Here is a 19037-nt window from a genome sequence, read left to right on the forward strand (position 1 = left end):
ACGGCCAGGTTGCCCACTCTCACGACTATTATTCAACACAGTTTTGGAAGCTTTAGCCACAGCATTCAGAGAAGAAAAAGAAATAAAAGGAATCCAAATCGGAAAAGAAGAAGTAAAACTGTCACTGCTTGCAGATGACATGATACTATACACAGAGAATCCTAAAGATGCCACCAGAAAACTACTAGAGCTAATCAATGAATTTGGTAAAGTAGCAGGATACAAAATTAATGCACAGAGATCTCTTGCATTCCTATACACTAATGTTGAAAAATCTGAAAGAGAAATTAAGGAAACACTCCCATTTACCACTGCAACAAAAAGAATAAAATACCTAGGAATAAATCTTCCTAAGGAGACAAAAGATCTGTATGCAGAAAACTATAAGACACTGATGAAAGAAATTAAAGATGATGCAAACAGATGGAGAGATATACCATGTTCCTGGACTGGAAGAATCAATATTGTGGAAATGACTCTACTACCCAAAGCAATCTACAGATTCAGTGCAATTCCTATCAAACCACCACTGGCATTTTTCACAGAACTAGAACAAAAAATTTCACAATTTGTATGGAAACACGAAAGACCCCGAATAGCCGAAGCAATCTTGAGAAAGAAAAACAGAGCTGGAGGAATTAGGCTCCCTGACTTCAGACTATACTACAAAGCTAAAGTAATCAAGACAATACGGTACTGGCCCAAAAACAGAAATATTGCTCAATGGAACAGGATAGAAAGCCCAGAGATAAACCCACGCACATATGGTCACCTTATCTTTGATAAAGGAGGCAAGGATATACAATGGAGAAAAGACGGCCTCTTCAATAAGTGGTGATGGGAAAACTGGACAGCTACATGTAAAAGAATGAAATTAGAACATTCCCTAACACCATACACAAAAATAAACTCAAAATGGATTAAAGACCTAAATGTAAGTTCAGACACTATAAAACTCTTAGAGGAAAATATAGGCAGAACACTCTATGACATAAATCACAGCAAGATCCTTTTTGACCCACCTCCTAGAGAAATGGAAATAAAAACAAAAATAAACAAATGGGACCTAATGAAACTTAAAAGCTTTTGCACAGCAAAGGAAACCATAAACAAGATGAAAAGACTATCCTCAGAATGGGAGAAAATATTTGCAAATGAAGCAACTGACAAAGGATTAATCTCCAAAATATACAAGCAGCTCATGTAGCACAATATCGAAGAAACAAACAACCCAATCCAAAAATGGGCAGAAGACCTAAATAGACATTTCTCCAAAGAAGATATACAGATTGTCAACAAACACATGAAAGGATGCTCAACATCACTAATCATTAGAGAAATGCAAATCGAAACTACAATGAGGTATCACCTGTCACCTCACATGGTCAGAATGGCCATCATCAAAAAATCTACAAACCATAAATGCTGGAGAGGGCGTGGGGAAAAGGGAACCCTCTTGCACTGTTGGTGGGAATGTAAATTGATACAGCCACTATGGAGAACAGTATGGAGGTTCCTTAAAAAACTAAAAATAGAACTACCATATGACCCAGCAACCCCACTACTGGGCATATACCCTGAGAAAACCATAATTCAAAAAGAGTAAAATAGAGAACATATCACAATGTTCATTGCAGCACTATTTACTAGCTAGGACATGGAAGCAACCTAAGTGTCCATCGACAGATGAATGGATAAAGAAGATGTGGCACATATATACAATGGAATATTACTCGCCATAAAAAGAAATGAAATTGAGTTATCTGTAGTGAGGTGGATGGACCTAGAGTCTGTCATACAGAGTGAAGTTAAGTCAGAAAGAGAAAAACAAATACCATATGCTAATACATATATATGGAATCAAAAAAAAAAAAATGGTTCTGAAGAACCTAGGGGCAGGACAGGAATAAAGACGCAGATGTAGAGAATGGACTTGAGGACATGGGGAGGGGGAAGGGTAAGCTGGGACGAAGTGAGAGAGTGGCATGGATTTATAAATACTACCAAATGTAAAATAGATAGCTAGTGGGAAGCAGCCACATAGCACAGGGAGATCAGCTCGGTGCTTTGTTTCCACCTAGAGGGGTGGGATAGGGAGGGTGGGATAGGGAGGGTGGGAGGGAGATGCAAGAGGGAGGAGATATGGGGATATATGTATATGTATAGCTGATTCACTTTGTTACAAAGCAGAAACAAACACACCATTGTAAAGCAATTATACTCCAATAAAGATGTTAAAAAAATGGTTAAAATAGTAAAAAAAAGAAAAAAAAAAAAGAGTCATGTACCACAATGTTCATTGCAGCTCTATTTACAATAGCGAGGACATGGAAGCAACCTAAGTGTCCATCGACAGATGAATGGATAAAGAAGATGTGGTACATATATTCAATGGAATATTACTCAGCCATAAAAAGAAACGAAATTGAGCTATTGGTAGGGAGGTGGATAGACCTAGAGTCTGTCATAGAGAGTGAAGTAAGTCAGAAAGAGAAAAACAAATACAGTATGCTAACACATATATACGGAATCTAAGGGAAAAAAAAAGCCATGAAGAACCTAGTGGCAAGACGGGAATAAAGACACAGACCTACTAGAGAATGGACTTGAGGATATGGGGAGGGGGTGGGGTGAGATGTGACAGGGTGAGAGAGTGTCATGGACATATATACACTACCAAATGTAAAATAGATAGCTAGTGGGAAGCAGCCGCATAGCACAGGGAGATCAGCTCGGTGCTTTGTGACCACCTAGAGGGGTGGGATGGGGAGGGTGGGAGGGAGGGAGATGCAAGAGGGAAGAGATATGGGAACATATTGTATATGTATAACTGATTAACTTTGTTGTAAAGCAGAAGCTAACACACCATTCTAAGGCAATTATACTTCAATAAAGATGTTTAAAAAAAAAAAAAAAAAGAGAAAAACAAATAATGTATGCTAACACATACAGTTACATGTTACTATTAGTTACATCGTAACAGTTTGTTAGGATGGCTATTGTCAAAAAGACAAGAATAAACAAATGTTGGTACCTTCGTAGAGAAAAGGAAACCTTTGTACACTCTTGGGGGGAATGTAAATTGATACAGCCACAACGGAAACAGTATAGTTGGAAGTTCCTCAAAAATTAAAAGTAGAAATACAATGTGATCTATGAATCCCACTCCTTGGTAATTATCCAAAGGAAATGAAATCAATATTTCAAAGAGATATCTGTACTCCCATGTTAATTCCAGCGTTATTCACAATGGACAAGATTAGGAAACAACCTAAAGTGTCCTTCAACAGAGGAATCAGCCATAAAAAATAAGGAAATTCTGACATTTGCTACAACATGATGAACCTTGAGGCATTCATTGTGTTAAGTGAAACAAGTTAATCACAAAAAGGCAAAAAGGAGTGAGGTACCGAAAGCAGTCAAATTCATAGACACAGAAAGTAGAATGGCAGTTGCCAGGAGCTGGGGGGAAGGAGAGTGGAGAGTTTTTAATGGGTACAGACTTTCAGTTTGGCAAGATGAAAAGAGTTTTGGAGATAGAAAGCGGTGATGGTAGCACAACAATGTGAGCGTAGTTCCCATTGCTGACCTGTTCACTTAAAAACGGTTAAGAGGGTAAATTTTATGTGTATTTTACCACAACTTAAAAAAATCGGAAAACACAAAAAAAGAAGGGACCATGCTTAATCGTTGAACACTTGGAGTTCTCTTCTGAGTCCAGCACCTGATTCTTCACTTCCCAGCTATGTGACCTTGGACCTGTCACACCTTGCCAAGACCATGAGTCAAATGGAGAAAGGAGACCATGTCATACTGTTTAAGACTATTGTGTATATAGAAACTCTTCACAAGCTATGTCAGCACCAGGGAAATGTGAGGGAACATACTTCTGTGTCTCTAATAAACAAATTAATTAGAGCAACTGTGTAAAGTGCTTAGGACTGTGCCTGGCATATTATTATGCCATATGTGTCAGCAATTATTATTTTAGAATCCTTCCTGATACAGGACGTGATGAAGCACAGACACTGCTAGCATCTCTGAATCCTCTGCATCCAAACCCATGGGAGATACGACACGCAGGGGCCTCCCCACAGCCCTGAGCAATAATAACTGATTCAGGGTGAAGTCTATCTTATTACAGTGCCCTCAGTAGCTCCCTGAGGACCAGAAAGTTAATTAGCTTCCCTACTGCCTCCAGGCACTGGCCACAACTCAGCTAATTTAATAAAAGAGTATAATGACCCCAGATTACTTATACTTTCAATTGTTTACATCAATTGTGTGATAAAGTGTGGTACTTCACAAGAGCAGGGAAATGTAACTATAATTGACAAAGCTAAGTGATAAGTTGAAAGAACTAAAAATGTATACAAAAGCATAAGTAGTTAATTTTTGTGGTATAAAAGTGTTAATCAAAATAGCTAACAGAATTCTTGTGTTACAAGGGAGCTAGGAAGGCTGGTGACTCTTCTAGTCGTGTGCCAACCAGGCATCACGTATCTTGCTCAGACTTATTTTCTGTAAGGTTTAACAGCAATTTACTAGTAATTTAGGTAAGTTAAAGGGAACCCTGAAGGAGCAAGTGATGGAGAAATCGAAGAGAATGGAAGAGAATGCTAGAGAGAATTAATTTCTAAAAGTACCTGTAAGTCCATACTGATCATAAATAACAGAGACATACAGATAGACTGACAGACAGACAGAGAAAGAGAGATGGAGAGAGAGAGAAAAAGGGAAAGGAAAGTTCTTCCTTACAGTAGAATGAAAGGAACTAGTAAACTTAGAAGGAATGATGGAGTTAGAAAACCACGATTTTGCAACCATCATAATAATAATTCAGGCAAGAATCATCAATGAATGCTAAATTACTAAACGAATGTTTTAGGAGGAACATAATATATAAATAGTCTTAAAGCATCCCCTACAGATATTTATTAACTGCAAAGTAGAGAATAGTCATTTTACAGTGGAGAGATCTGGCAGACACCACCTTAACCAATAGGCAAGCGGACATTACTCCTGATCAGATGCACTTGAGAAAGACAGGCATTGCCTCCCTGGAATTCCTGCCAAAATGCATCGCCTGAATCTAACCATGAGGAAATGTCAGACAAAGCCAAATTAAGAAATATTCTCCAAAATAAGTGGTTTACACTCTTCAAAATATCAATGTCATGAAAAACAAAGGAAGGATGAGGACATGTTCCAGATTAAAGGGGAATAAAAAGGCATGACAACTAAGTGTGATCTGTGATCCTGGACAGGGAAAAAAAATAGCTCCAAAGGATAGTATTGGGACAATTGATGAAATTTGAATAGGGTGTATAGATTAAATAATAGTCTTGTGTCAATGTCAAATTTCCTGATTTTGATAACTGGACTGCGATTATGTAAGTGAATCTCCTTGTTATCAAAAAATACACATCGAAGTATTAAGGGGTAAAAAGGGCATGTCTGCAAGGAATTCTCAAATGGTTCTGAAAAAATTATATCTATAATATACAAATAATTTATGCATGCAATATTCATTACATTCAACATGTAATATTAAATTGCATACATGGAGAGAAAGAGTGATCAAGCAAATATGTCAGAATGTTAACGATTGGTAAATTTGGGTGAGGGTGTATGAGAGTTCTTGTTACTATCCTTGTAATTTTTCTTTGTTTGAAATTATTCACAAAAATACAAAGTTTAAAAAAAAAAAGCTGGATGAGTAAATGTCCAAGAACCCTTCCAACTCTGAGGGCTTCCCGACTGAAATCCATTAGCACCTGGTCAGCGCAGCAAGAGCCCAGAGCCCTGCCCCCTCCGCTCCCCGCCAGCCCTCCCTAAACCTCGCCCCTGCCCTTCCATCACCACTCCTGTTTCCCCCTCTGTCTCCTTCCCATTTTATAATGTAAGATGATTTCAGACTTCTTGTGAGCTCTTGAGAGGAAGATCCTACATAATTTTAGCCAAAAGAAAAAGGAACTCACAAAGGAAATGAAACCTCGGCTATTTTATCCCTTTTTTTTTTCATAAAATTCACATTTCATCTCTAGCAGACCCTTCACTGCACAGTTAAATACACCTTGAGTTCCCTTCCTTAAAACAACCAAACCAAAACCATCCTGGACTCAACATCTTCTCCGTCCAGCTTCTGCCCTACCACCTTCCCTTCGCGGCTCCACCTCTAGACACGTCTGCCTTTGTTCTCCGTTTCCTCTCCCCTCACCCTTCGATCCACTGCAAACTGCCTTCCACCCTCACGCCTCTACTGAAACTGCTCCTGCCAAACTCACCAGCTACCTCCTTATCAGGAAAGCTGAGGGGCAGCTGTTGACCCTCGTTTCATCTACTGGTGGCATTTGCTGCTGTCAACCACTCCTTCTAGAAACACGCTCATGGCCCTCATGGCCCCGGGTCCTGACTCTTCTCCAACAGCCCTGGCTGTTCCTTCTCAGTCTCCACTGCAGGCTCCTCTGACTCTGCCTGTCCCCGAAATGGGGGTGCTCCTGAGCTCTCTCCCAGGCCACTCTGCATGGCCCCCACTGCACACCTTCTGGCATCCAGGCTGCTATTCCCAGTTGCCTACCTGACACCCTCACTGGACGTCGCATCTCATAAGCTCTTCACACTCAGCATCTCCGAATCTAAACTGTTCACTTCGGCGGGGCTCCCTGCCTCAGAGAATAGCACCGCGAGGGCTTAGCTGGTGAGCCCGAAGCCTGGCGTTCCCCCTCGACTCACCTCTCAACCTGCACACTTACCGGTCAGTCAATAATTCCTGTCAATTCCAGCACTTCCTCTCCCCTGCTCCACCTCAGGTGAGCCTGCCATCCTTCTGACGTTGCTACATCTCCCCACTTAGGCCGTACACAGTCAGGGAACTGGGATTACACCTTATGCTATTCTAGAGCCTGGTGACATGGGGAGCAGTCATAAATGTCTGTCTAATAAATATATATGAATAAATAAATGGTGAGATGAGCGGCATCCTTTTAATTTAGTGGAATTTCTTACTCCATCCTTTAAAGACTAAATGTATTTTCTTATATTAATATTTTAACCTCCCCTCTACTTTTTTCCAGAGTACCTACAAAGTTTGGGTGCCAATTAAGACAGATTTTTCCTAAGAGAGCTCTTTGGCTCAGGCACTGAGCTGATGAGTTGCTGGGGGCATTATTTACCTCTTGCTCCCTAAACTGTCCCCCCTCCTGTAATCACTCCATCAAGTTCACACAATCTATGGTGCCTGGAATGATGACACCTCCATAAATCAGTTCTCAACCTGCTGGTTGTTGCTCAAGTGCCCAGGTGACGAATGTCCTTCTGCGCCTTCTTGGTGCAGAATATCTTGATTGATTTAACAAAGGTTCTGATTCGATCAAAGGCTGTGAATGCGTTAGTGGCATGGAGGAACAATGTCCCAGGACTCCAAGCAAGAGTGAAAAGGAAACAGCAAAGGCCAGCAGCTGGGATGGAGGCAGGTTTGCTGTTCTACAGTCATTGCCTGTTTTCGGACTTTAGTCCTTTTAAGATGTATGTGTAGAATTTGTAAACTGCTAACCAACAAGGGTTGCAGATTCATGCTCACCTTTCATCACATTTAATCAGAATCACACTGTCTGTTCCAATGCCCAAGGCTGCAGCTCCCTTCTTGAGAGAAAAATGGCTCTGTAAAAGAAAGTACATTTGTATCAATAATCAGTCCCATACAAAGTCAAGATCCATTCCCTTGGCTGTTCTTTTCTTTTCAATCTGTCCCTCCAAAGCCTGGATTGCTGAGAGAAGATGGCATCCTTCACTTAAACTTTTTTTTCAATTGTGGTGAAATTCACATAACACAGAATTTACCATCTTAACCGTTTTAAGTGTACAGCTCAGCGGCATTGAGTACATTCACATTGTTGTGCGATCATCACTACCATCTATCTCCTTAACTCTTGATCATCTTGCAAAACTGAAACTCTGTATCCATTAAACAACAACTCCCCATTCCTCCATCCCCAGCCCCTGGTGACTAGCATTCTACTTTCTATCTCTATGAATTTGACTACTTTAGTACCTCATGTAAGTGGAACCATACAATAATTATTTTCCTGTGACTGGCTTATTTCATGAGCATATGTCCTCAAGGTTCATCCATGTTGTAGCATGTCTCGGAATTTCCTTCCTTCTTAATGCTCAATCATATTCATTTCATGTATACACAGCAATCTGTTTTTTCATTCATGCATCAGTGGACACCTGGGTTGCTTCTACCTTTTGGCCATTGTGAATAATGCTGCTATGAACATGGATGTACAAATATCTCCTCGAGCCTTGCTTTTAATTCTTTTGGGTATATATACCCAGAAGTGGAATTGCTGGATCATATGGTAATTCTGTTTTTGAGGAACTGCTCTATGGTTTTCCATAAAGCTGCACCATTTTACTTTCTCACCCACAGTGCACAACTGTGCCAATTTCTCCATACCCTTGTCAATGGTTGTTGTTTTCCGTTTTTCAATAATAGTCATTCAAATGGGTGTGGGGTGCTACTTCATTATGATTTTGCTTTGTATTTCTCTAATCGTTAGTGATGTTGTGCATCTTTTCATGTGCTTATTGGCCATTTGTACATCTTCTTTGGAGAAATGTCTATACAAGTCTTTGCCCTTTTTTGAAGGGGGTTGGTTGGTTTTATGTTGTTGTTGAATTCGCTCGGGCTTTTGCATGAAGATAACAAGACCCTGGAAATTATTAAAGAACCTGTTACCCCAGCACACAGTAACCTACGCCAGTCTCACATACAAGGCATAAGAACACGGCAACAGCAGCTGTGTGTTGTATGGCTCCCAGACTTATATTTTGCTACCCAGAGATTACATTCAGTTTCTTTCGAGTTCAGTGAAACTGTGCACTCAAGTAAGAGAAGCTGGCCTGAAATCCAGCACTCTCCATCCCAGACTCATTGGAGGGGCTGTCTGTTTTGGAGATGACTGTCCAGCCCAGGGTGTGATCAGGAAGGAGGCATAAGTCACTGGCTTGGCAAACAGCGCCTTCGGAAAGGCCACCCTGACAGGCCACCACTGAATCTTTGTTTGTGATTTTGGTTATTGATTCCAGGGAAGGATCCAAATCTCGGTGGCTGTAATCACTGTGCAATCTGGAGAGTGGAGAGGGGCTAACCTAGCCCAGCTGTACTGCATCTGTGAGCAGCCTCTTACTATTAACTACAGATCATTAAGCTGTCCAAAAGGAGAACTGCTTCCTCAATTTACATCACCAAAGGGCTGCTGACTGCAATTTTAAATGATGGCTCCAGAGTGTACTCTCCTCGAATGCCTGCTTTCGACTCTGAATTCTTTTTCTTTTTTTAAATTAATTTTTATTGGAGTATAGTTGCTTTACAATGCTGTGTGAGTTTCTTCTGTACAGCAAAGTAAATCAGCTACACGTACACATATATCCCCTCTTTTTTGGATTTCCTTCCCATTTAGGTCACCACAGAGCACTGAGTAGAGTTTCCTGTGCTATACAGTAGGTTCTCATTAGTTATCTATTTTATACATAGTAGCAATAGTGTATATATGTCAATGGCTCCTCTGAGTTCTTAAATATGCAGCCTAGGAACTGTTAACATGCATATTTCTAGGGGGTGTGGCTAGTAAGCAAGAAGAAATCACATTTATAACAGCAGCCAATACTATAAACCAATAAATGAGGCACTGAATAGAGGAGCTCTAAAAGCCCCGTGTAGCTAAGAGTAGAGATGGGAAAGGATCATTAGTCTCATTTTACAACCTTAGGAAGACAACATGGAGAATCCTTAGGAAGACACCTGGGAACTAGGAAAGCTTAATTGGAAAGATACATGACTCCTCCACCAAAAAAAAAAAAGTGTTCTCTCTTACATAGTTACTGGATCCCTGGGCCACCCCAGAAAGAAGCTCCTCAGGGGAAAACAGCACTAAGTCTGTTTCTGCCAGGAGGGCACAGAATCGAGGTGCCAGCTGCCCCACTGAGCAAGCATGCACTACCCAAATTAGGCCCCTCAGTGAATGAGCGCGTAAGCACTGTTAAAATCAAACACAAACGGAGACTTGAAAATTCCCTGAGCAGACAAAACCAGTTTAGTCAGAGAAGCAAAGCTTAATTTAGCTGATTTTGCAAGACAAGTGAGGCTCACTTGACCTGGGTCACTTCTCACTTAACGCCTCTGAAAATCGTGAGACTTAAATTGTTCTCCCCGATTCATATGAGGGAACCACTAACCAATTCCCTTTCATTTAAGAAAATTCTAATATTGCAACCAATCACTGGGAAGAATCAGCAGTCACTGCCTCCACGTTATATAAGCTGCTTTGTAAAATCTACCTCTGAGTCTCCTTCCACGTTTTGGCTGGAGTGCTCATGGTTTGCAAACTGTCTTTTCGGTATGTGTGTAACAGGGAAGAGCAAAATCTGACTCCATGTTGGATCTGTTTCTTTTACTTCAACCTTTGCTTTTCGTTGCTTTTGTTACTGTAATCAGTAAAAGGATGTTATCTATAACTGTAAGCATACATAATGGCCTGCCTCAGGAACCCTGCCCCTCTGCCTGAATGTTAAACTAAAGTGCCTTCGTTCAGCTCACAGGGAGACATTCTGACCCTGCCCACCTGTGAAAGGCTACAGAAAAGAAGAAATTAACACATCCCCTCCCCAATGCTGGCCAAGCCAGGAGATATTTTGCAAGACTTATGGCCTTATTACTTTACTTCCTCACCTCCTCCCCCTCTCTGTTCTATAAAAGAAACTGGCATCCAGACCCCAATAAGTTGGTGTTCTGGGATGCTAGTCTGCCATCTTCTCAGACACCTGTCTTTCTGAATGAAGTCGCTATTCCTTGCCTCAACACCTTGTCTCCCAATTATTGGCCTGTCGTGCAGCAGGCAGACTGAGCTTGGATTTGGTAACGTGTGTACCATAAACTTTTACTAATTATGACTTCGGTGATTCATTGGTTTTGTTTCTGTTTTTTTCCTTCCTGAACTTCTGACAGCACTAAACAGCTAAATGGCCCCCCGGGGGTAAGTAAGAGATCTGGTGTACCCGGTCAATGTGAGGAAGTAGTCTTGTCTGGTCTTTAATGAAGAAGAATGGGGATTCTCAAATGAGGAGCAATTACCTAGGATAATGGATCACCATCCCAAATGCCGCACATTTAAAGGAAAAACACATGCTGGAACAGGAAGCTTCAAGATGGGGAACAAAGGAATGAAAAAGAAAATTAGGTACCAAACAGTGAGTTTGGTTACATTTTCAGGAGAGGGAGCAGGGAAATAGCTAAATGTTATCCATAAATAGCCAGGGACCTAAGAGAGAAGGCACTTGAGTGGAAAAAAAAAGACACTTCCTAGTGACGAAGAAACCATGAAGACAGCTTAAATGGCAGGACTCCCTGTGCTGGTGAGAACACGCGAGGAGAATCATTCTTACTCCTTGGCACCATGTTTAATGGAACCACTTGTTGATAGATCAGAGCAGAGGGCAGCGTCCTGGAGGCTGAGGACCCTGGGAACCAGGTATCTAGAGAGCTCAGAGGATGCTTGGTCACAAGCAGAGGGAGTTAGGGACACGTGGCATGGCGGGTTCACATCTGAAGGGCTGTGCCAGGATGGGGGTAGATGCTCTGGGTAACTTCAGAAGGTAAAACCATGAACACAAATTGGAAGCTACAAGGATTCTGTTGCATCCCCAAATCATCGGGGCTCTTGTCATGATCAGTTGTTCATCAATGGAATGGCTGGGGGATGAGTTAACGAAGAGCCCCCCTCCCCCCACCCTGATTCTGGAAAAATAACATAGACCCCTGATAGAATCTAGTGGTTACTTAGGACTAAATCATATTTCTAAACAAGGGTAACAGACGTTAAAACCCATATGATTTTTATTTTACACTAAATGAAAAACTCAAGGTTGAAGATTAATTTCTCCATATTTTAAAAAATATCGCAAGTAATCTAGATACGGGCTACATAATTCAGCTGATATTTTAACTGGGTGCAATTAAATATGGGATTTTACAGTTATAGAATAATTGTAATTTTAAAAGAAGCAACCTTTTGGGGCTTGAGTGGGATGAGATTATCCAGAGTAAGAAGGCGTGAGAATGAGAGCCCCTCCCACCCATCCCCAAGACTGGAGAATATGCCTAGGGATCTTTCTTCTTTAATGGGGACAATAAATGTCTCCTATCTTTAGGGATGGTGGGAGAGTAAGAGGAATGGTAGAAAGCTCTGAGACAAAGCATTTCGAGTCTCTTGCCATGCCGGTTTCTCCTCCTCTATTACAATTGAGATAAGCAGTTTAGAAAGCCGCCTTAATTCTTTCAAGCCATTGTTGGTCACATCCAGATATTTAACCGAGGCTCAGCTTCAGCTGCCTTGTGGGCCGCAGGGTTTCAGGGAAAGCGTATGAGGCTCCGGGGACACAAAAATGATCAAGACAGCCCTCAGTAGCCAGCTATCGCCCCTACCTCATCTTGAGCTTGCTAAATTTGTTCTTGCCTCTGGACCTCTTTACTTGCTGTTCCATTTCTTGGAAAACCCTTCCCTCATCTATGCATATGGCTCCCTGCCTCATCTGATGCAGGTCTCTGCTGTAGATCACCTCCACAGACACCTTTCACGACCATGTTGCAAAATAGCCCATTACCATGCCACTCTCTTGTCACCACCTGACATGAGAGTAGATATTTATTAGTCTACTGTCTTTCCCCTACTAGGATAGGCTGCACGAGGGCAAAGACTTTGTTGAAATAGTTAACAAGCATCTGTTGAATTTGACCATGTGCGCAGAGAACAAGTTCAGGGAAATATCCACTATTTGCTGCCATAAATCTCTGGCCACAATGTTGACGTGTGGCTTTGGTGATTGGGGCCAGATGATGGTGGGCTAAATGGACCCCGATGCCTCTTATCTATGGCCTATTCTAAAAGCACATCCAAGTGGTGATATGTATATGTATAACTGATTCACTTTGCTGTACACCTGAAACTAACACAAGATTGTAAATCAACTATACTCCAATAAAAATTTTTTTAAAAGAAATTGTTCTATGGATATTTGCATATTCACTTATAATAGTGATAATTATAATAAAGGGTAATCGTTGAAACAACAACAACAAAAATAAAATAAAATAAAAGCATGTCCAGAGGTCTTCTTGGCACCCACCCCAGACAGCCTCCCACGGGGTCCTTCCCAAGCAGGAAGCAGTTGTAGGCCCTTCTAACCAGACAAGCTGCTTGGGGGAAAAAAAGAAGCAACTCAAAGACTTCAAACAAAGAAAAAGGACACACTAGGCTGGAATACTCAGCTCCTAACTCTTCTGACAGTCTATCAAAGCTTTACCTCTTAGCTCTGAGGTCTATCGATCATCCTTGGATTTGATCCTTTTCTACCAACAGCCTTTCCTTTGTGGGTGGAGTGAATGGCACGTGTGTGTAGGAACACAGAACACAGGTGGATGGATTACGCATCGTTACACATCACAGATGCCCAGCAAGGAAATCTTGAAGTCCAACCTATGAAAGAGCCGGAATCTGTTCCTTTAACCCCTCCCCATACCCTGGAGCCCCTTCCCCCATCATCGATGACTGGACCAATAGTCTTTCCCTGTCCTCCTACTTCTCCACACCCCTTCCCAACACCCCCTAGTTTGCCTCCTATACTGTCTCAGAGAAACTGGTAGCTCTTGTTCTTGCTTCTGCTCATCAAATGGTCGAAAAGGGCATCCTGCTTTTGAAAGCATCTGACGTACAAAGAAGCCTGTACTCTGGGAGACCGCCTCATTCATTTCTAATGATCGTGATTTGGAGGGCAGGGGATTGCCCGCCACGTTCTTAGAGACCCATGTGAGTCAGAGGTGATATGGCTCTGCACACAAGGCATTTCTGTGAAGCTGCTACCTTATTATTTGCCCTCAAAGCTATAGTTTAAAGTTACCCCACTGTGAGTTTGTGCCCTAAGTATATTTTAAAAGAAAGGAATGGTGGGTATCAGGATTAAGTAGACCCAACGGGCATGTGTGGTGACAAACATGAACACCAGCACTAAGCATGTATGCAGTCACATGAAAGCAATTATTTCCATGATTTCAGGATCCTGAGAAGAGTGAAATGAAAATGTGTAGTGGAAAGAGGTCATTTGGCATGGAAACAACCTAAATGTCCATCAACAGATGAATGGATAAAGAAGATGTGGTACATAAAAACAATGGAACATTAGCCATTAAAAAAAAATGAAATAATGCCACCTGCAGCAACATGGGTGGACCTAGAGATTATCACACTAAGTGAGGTAAGTCAGACAGAGAAAGACAGATACCGTATGGTATCACTTATATGTGGAATCTAAAATATGACACAAATGAACTTATCTACGATACAGAAACAGACTCACAGACATAGAGAACAGATTTGTGGTTACCAAGGAGGCGGAGGTGGGGAGGGATGGATTGGGACTTAGGAATTAGTAGATGCAAACTATTATATATAGAATGAATAAACAACAAGGTCCTACTGTATAGCACAGGGAACTATATTCAATATCTTGTGATAAACCATAATGGAAAATAATATGAAAAAGATTATATATATAACTGAATCGCTTTGCTGTAGAGGAGAAATTAACACAACATTGTAAATCAACTATACTTCAATTAAAAAAATTTTTTTTAAAAAGCAAAAGGTCATTTGAGATAAAATGACCTGGCTCTAGTTAGTCAAGTTATTCTCTCATTCTGAACCACTGTTTGCTCAGCTGCAAGGATGAATCCCTCTCTTGTTGGTGTGAGAGTTGGTGTGACAAGTGTAGCTACTGCATGGGAAGGACCTACAGGTCGCCCAGCATCAATAGATGCTCACAAAGTTGTGGCCCTTCCAATTTTCCAGCCTAATGTGATGCCATCCTCAGGTCTCTCTGGGTACCTTGAGCAGAATTTTGTTAATTAATTAAACAAAATTAAATTTAAATTACATGTTAATTCACTTTATGCCTTAAAATAAACATATGCCATATTGAGCATGTAAAAAAATCTCAAAATCATACAAGTTAACAATGGAGAATCCAAACTCTCCCAAAGCTGTGAATTCTTGGGCATTGCTTCGTATTTTGGGAGAGGGGCCATTATCCATCTTAAGAAAATAACTGGCCCCAGATATGCCTTCATCTTGCCTCCTGGAGACGTTCAGCTCTCTACCCATCGGGACGCCAGTGGCTGGCTGGTTACAAGGGCAGTGTTAGCTGCCATTTGCGGAGTGTTTACTAAAGGCCAAGTACTGTATTATCTCACTTCATCTTCCCAACAACTACATGAGCTGGGTATTATAATCCCTGTTTTACAGATGAGGAAGAAATGAAGTAGGTAATCTAAAGTCACGTCCTGGAAAGTGGCAGAGCAGGGCCTATCATCATTTCTAGTCCATTCCAACGCTTATGGGCTTCATCCACTAACCTGAAGAAAAATAGGTCTATCCAGTGACTCCTGACCTGGCACTTGGAGCAAGGGAGAATCACCCACCCGATGAGGAATGTGACCTCAGGGGCACTTGGAGGGGTGACGTCCTCTTCTTATTTGTCTCTTCTCTGACAGTACAATGCCTGCTCTTTGAGAATGTCTCCTCATTCCTTTGTCTCCTATTGCAGTGAAAATACCCCCAGGAGAGGCAACACTTAGATTTTACAGTCATATACATGGCTCTCAGGTTCTTTCCTAAGAGTAGGTTTTGATGGGATTGGGTAGAGGAGAAGATGACACAGGGGTGATGAGGACCCTACAAGGAAAAGGAGGGAGGAACGCAGAGGCGGAGGACGGGGTGCCAGGGGTGAAGTGAATCTGGTTCACTAGTTCACTTACTGAAAGTTCGGTCAGTGTTTCTGTCTAATGAGAAGCATGACATGGGAGCTTTTTCCGAGCTGCCTGGGTCACCATTTGTTTTTTGCTTTTGTTTTTAACAGAAAGGACGTCTATTTTTTGGAATTGAAACCCTCTCAAAAAGTGTGGTTATATGAAAACATCTTTCTAAAGCAAATTATGAGAATCGCCTCCCCCTGGAAGTGGGCTGAGGTCACGAGGGGCCTCAGCAGAACACTGGTGATGGGTTCCAGGAGCCATGGACCCAAGCTGAGCCTGGTGTGTTAAGAGTGGAATGACTTAGTTATGGTGATTTGCCTGAAAGATCCCAGTGTCTGTTGTGATTCTAAGGAACATTTTTCCTAGATGCGATTATGCTGTTTCAGTGAAGTTATTTCTGGAAGAGCTTGTGTCACACAAGGAAATAAGAGGAATTTGGAATTAAGCTCACGGTTGGGGCTTTCAGAAGATTTAGAGAGAGAGAGAGATGTGGATTACTGAGCTGGGATCTTAGCTTTCCTCTAAACCTCCTTTCAAGAAAGGACCTAAAAGTCATCAGATTAATTTTTGCCAAGCTCTTCTATCGCTGAGTTTGATGAGATTCCAGCAAAGGATGAGTATTGAACCAGATAATCTTTAAGATCCCTTCCAATTTTGTGATTCTACATTTTGGAGGAGAATCATCTTGGAGCTCCTAACTCATAAACGCTATCTCTTGTTTCAACTCAGTGATTTATGTTCTTCTGTTCTTCATGGCAATACTATTTGTTTGATTTAGTCCTATGCGAATTTCAAGAAAACGGTTTGATTTGAAAAAACAAACCCAGCTTGCCCTGCTTATCAGCTAGGGAAAGTTCTAGTCTGTTTTGGTGGCTGGAAAAGTGATGGGTAGCTTTGTGGGATGTGGCAGAGACAGAGTGAAGTGTCACCTAGAAAACAAAAGATGACCCTTTGCTTTCTGAACATGTGAAGTTTCTGGCTGGGTGCTGGAGGATGACAGTTTCTCAACCCCATTTTCATCACTATGGCGCTAACCACGTCTAGTTATAAACTCTGTGCTCATAACAGAAGAAAGGGCAGTAACTGGACCTGGTTCAATAGATCAGGAAATTGTATTAGCATGAGAATAACCAACATGAAGAAAACAGGATTTGAGAAAAGATGCTTCAAGTGAATGTAGAACAGCCAGCTAGAGTGGCGATCAGGTCAGCCAGCCTAGGAGTTGAAACAGCAGTGTTGGGACTGTTGGCAAACTGAGGCTCTAGAGCTGATGCTGCCATTGACTGGACACGAAACCTTGGGCAAAACATCTTCCACCTCTGGGGCTTGGCTTCTTCATCCATAAAACAAGGTGTTGTTGTTGTTTTCAAGTCACCTAATATTTATGTAGAGCTCCCTATGTCCCAGGCGCTGAGGGAAGTGTTTTTTAAGGCTCTCATTTGATTCTCCAAAAGCCTTGGGCCTTGGAAACTCTCCAAGAGCATAAAGAGAGACCGTAACCGAAGCAGCTCCTGCCTTGGCCATTGGCCTCCCCTTTCCCCACAGGATCCACAAAGAAGCCCCCCATCACCCTTCTCCCTGCAGGTCAAGGGATTCAGGAAGGAAACCTCCATGCAGAGATGGAAACAGGCCTGGAGAAAAGGCATTTGAGAACTGACTTGGCAATTTTCTTTCTTTAGCCTGGGAAGATCTGGGGCAGGTGGGGGCAGTGACTGTGAAATCCGAAAAGACTAAGGAAAGATCTGGCCTGGCCTGAAGGTAGAAGGAGCGGTACTAAAGGATGCATAGGCTGGAATGGTCCTGAGGTCTGGAGCCCAGCAGCAACTAGACACGGGGGTTGTGCTACCTCTCAACTTGGAGCTGCAAGGCAGGACTCACTTTTAAGGGCTCACCTGTCCAGAATGGTTGGGATCAAGTGCTCCAGGAGACATGGGATTTCTTTAAATCAAGCTCTAAAAGCCCTTCCCAGCCCAACCTATGGGTATCAAGGAGGATTTTTTTTTTTTTTTTGTGGGGCATGGAGAAGGAACAGTTTAGCATCACCTTCACGTAAAGAAAAAAGCTCTTGGTGGAAATCTGACTCAGGAAGGTATAAAATGTTAAAGCAATTGATGATCTGTGGTTTACAAAACTCTGTCGCTGTATCTTTTAATCTGGTTTCTGCACTGGTAGCTGGGGCAGGGCCCTCACTGGTCTAGGAGTCAGGAAATCTGCTTAATCCTGGCTCTACCTACCTAGTTATCTGCAGCCTCTTCATTTAAAAAAAAATGCTGAGAACAATCTCTTTTCTGCCGGGCTCACAAGGTTGTTGTTCAATCAGATGAACTTGTGTCTATTAGAAGTTGGAAATGGTCCATAGCAATCAGATATAAGGTCTTGTACATTGGAAGGATAGTTCATCTGTCAAAATCTTTGAGTTAGAAACGATTCATACTTTAGGTTCATAATTTTCAAATGTTCTTCCGTAATTATGGGCACAGATAGAAATACCAGAAGGAGGCGGGAGAATCGAATGGTTGCTGTAGTCATTTCTTTCTGAATCACCTTTCTTTTCTTGGAAAATGGAGAAAGAGATTGAAGTTGACAATATCAAGGAACAAAGGCAGAGCAAAATTATCCTCAGATCACATGACCTGGACTTTCTGAGCAACGCTGAGTGAACTTACATCCAACTTGAGCCCAAGAAACTCGTGCAGAAATCAGAGAGCACAAGGAACTTGCTGATCGGTCAACCTCATTTCAGGATGTGGAAACAGCACGGAAACCAAAGGAAGAAGATGCCAATATAAGATCACCTGGGCTTTTTAGTCTGAGAATACAGTAACATGTAACTATTTAGGGATCCAAATCCACTTTAGGGAAATCGTAATTGGAAGACAAATTACCTTATGTTTTTCTACCCTTGGAGAAGCAGAGAAATGAGAGTTGTCTCATGGTGGGGACCTAGGCTTGGTAGAATACATGATGTGTCCCCCCGCCCAAAGATGTCCACATCCTAATCCCTTAAACCTGTGACTATGTTACCTTACGTGGCAAATGGGACTTTGAAGATGTGATGAAGGATCCTGAGATGAAAGATTATCCTGTGTTGCCAGGGTATAATCACAAGAGAAAGAGGGAGACAGGAGAATCAGGGCCAGCGAAGGAGATGGAAGCAGAGGTCAGA

At 41.8% G+C, this 19037-nt stretch overlaps 1 protein-coding gene across 1 annotated transcript in view; it reads right to left on the reverse strand.

Annotated features, from left to right (window-relative positions):
- Positions 1-19037, reverse strand: part of GAD2 (glutamate decarboxylase 2) — a 70773-nt gene that overhangs the window by 38520 nt on the left and 13216 nt on the right. The window contains exon 8 of the mRNA XM_059915292.1: positions 7583-7662. Within this exon, the coding sequence (XP_059771275.1) occupies positions 7583-7662 (80 nt within the window). The remainder of the gene's footprint in view (positions 1-7582; positions 7663-19037) is intronic.

Source organism: Balaenoptera ricei, chromosome 2, assembly GCF_028023285.1.
Source record: "Balaenoptera ricei isolate mBalRic1 chromosome 2, mBalRic1.hap2, whole genome shotgun sequence".
NCBI classification, from domain to species: Eukaryota; Metazoa; Chordata; class Mammalia; order Artiodactyla; family Balaenopteridae; genus Balaenoptera; species Balaenoptera ricei.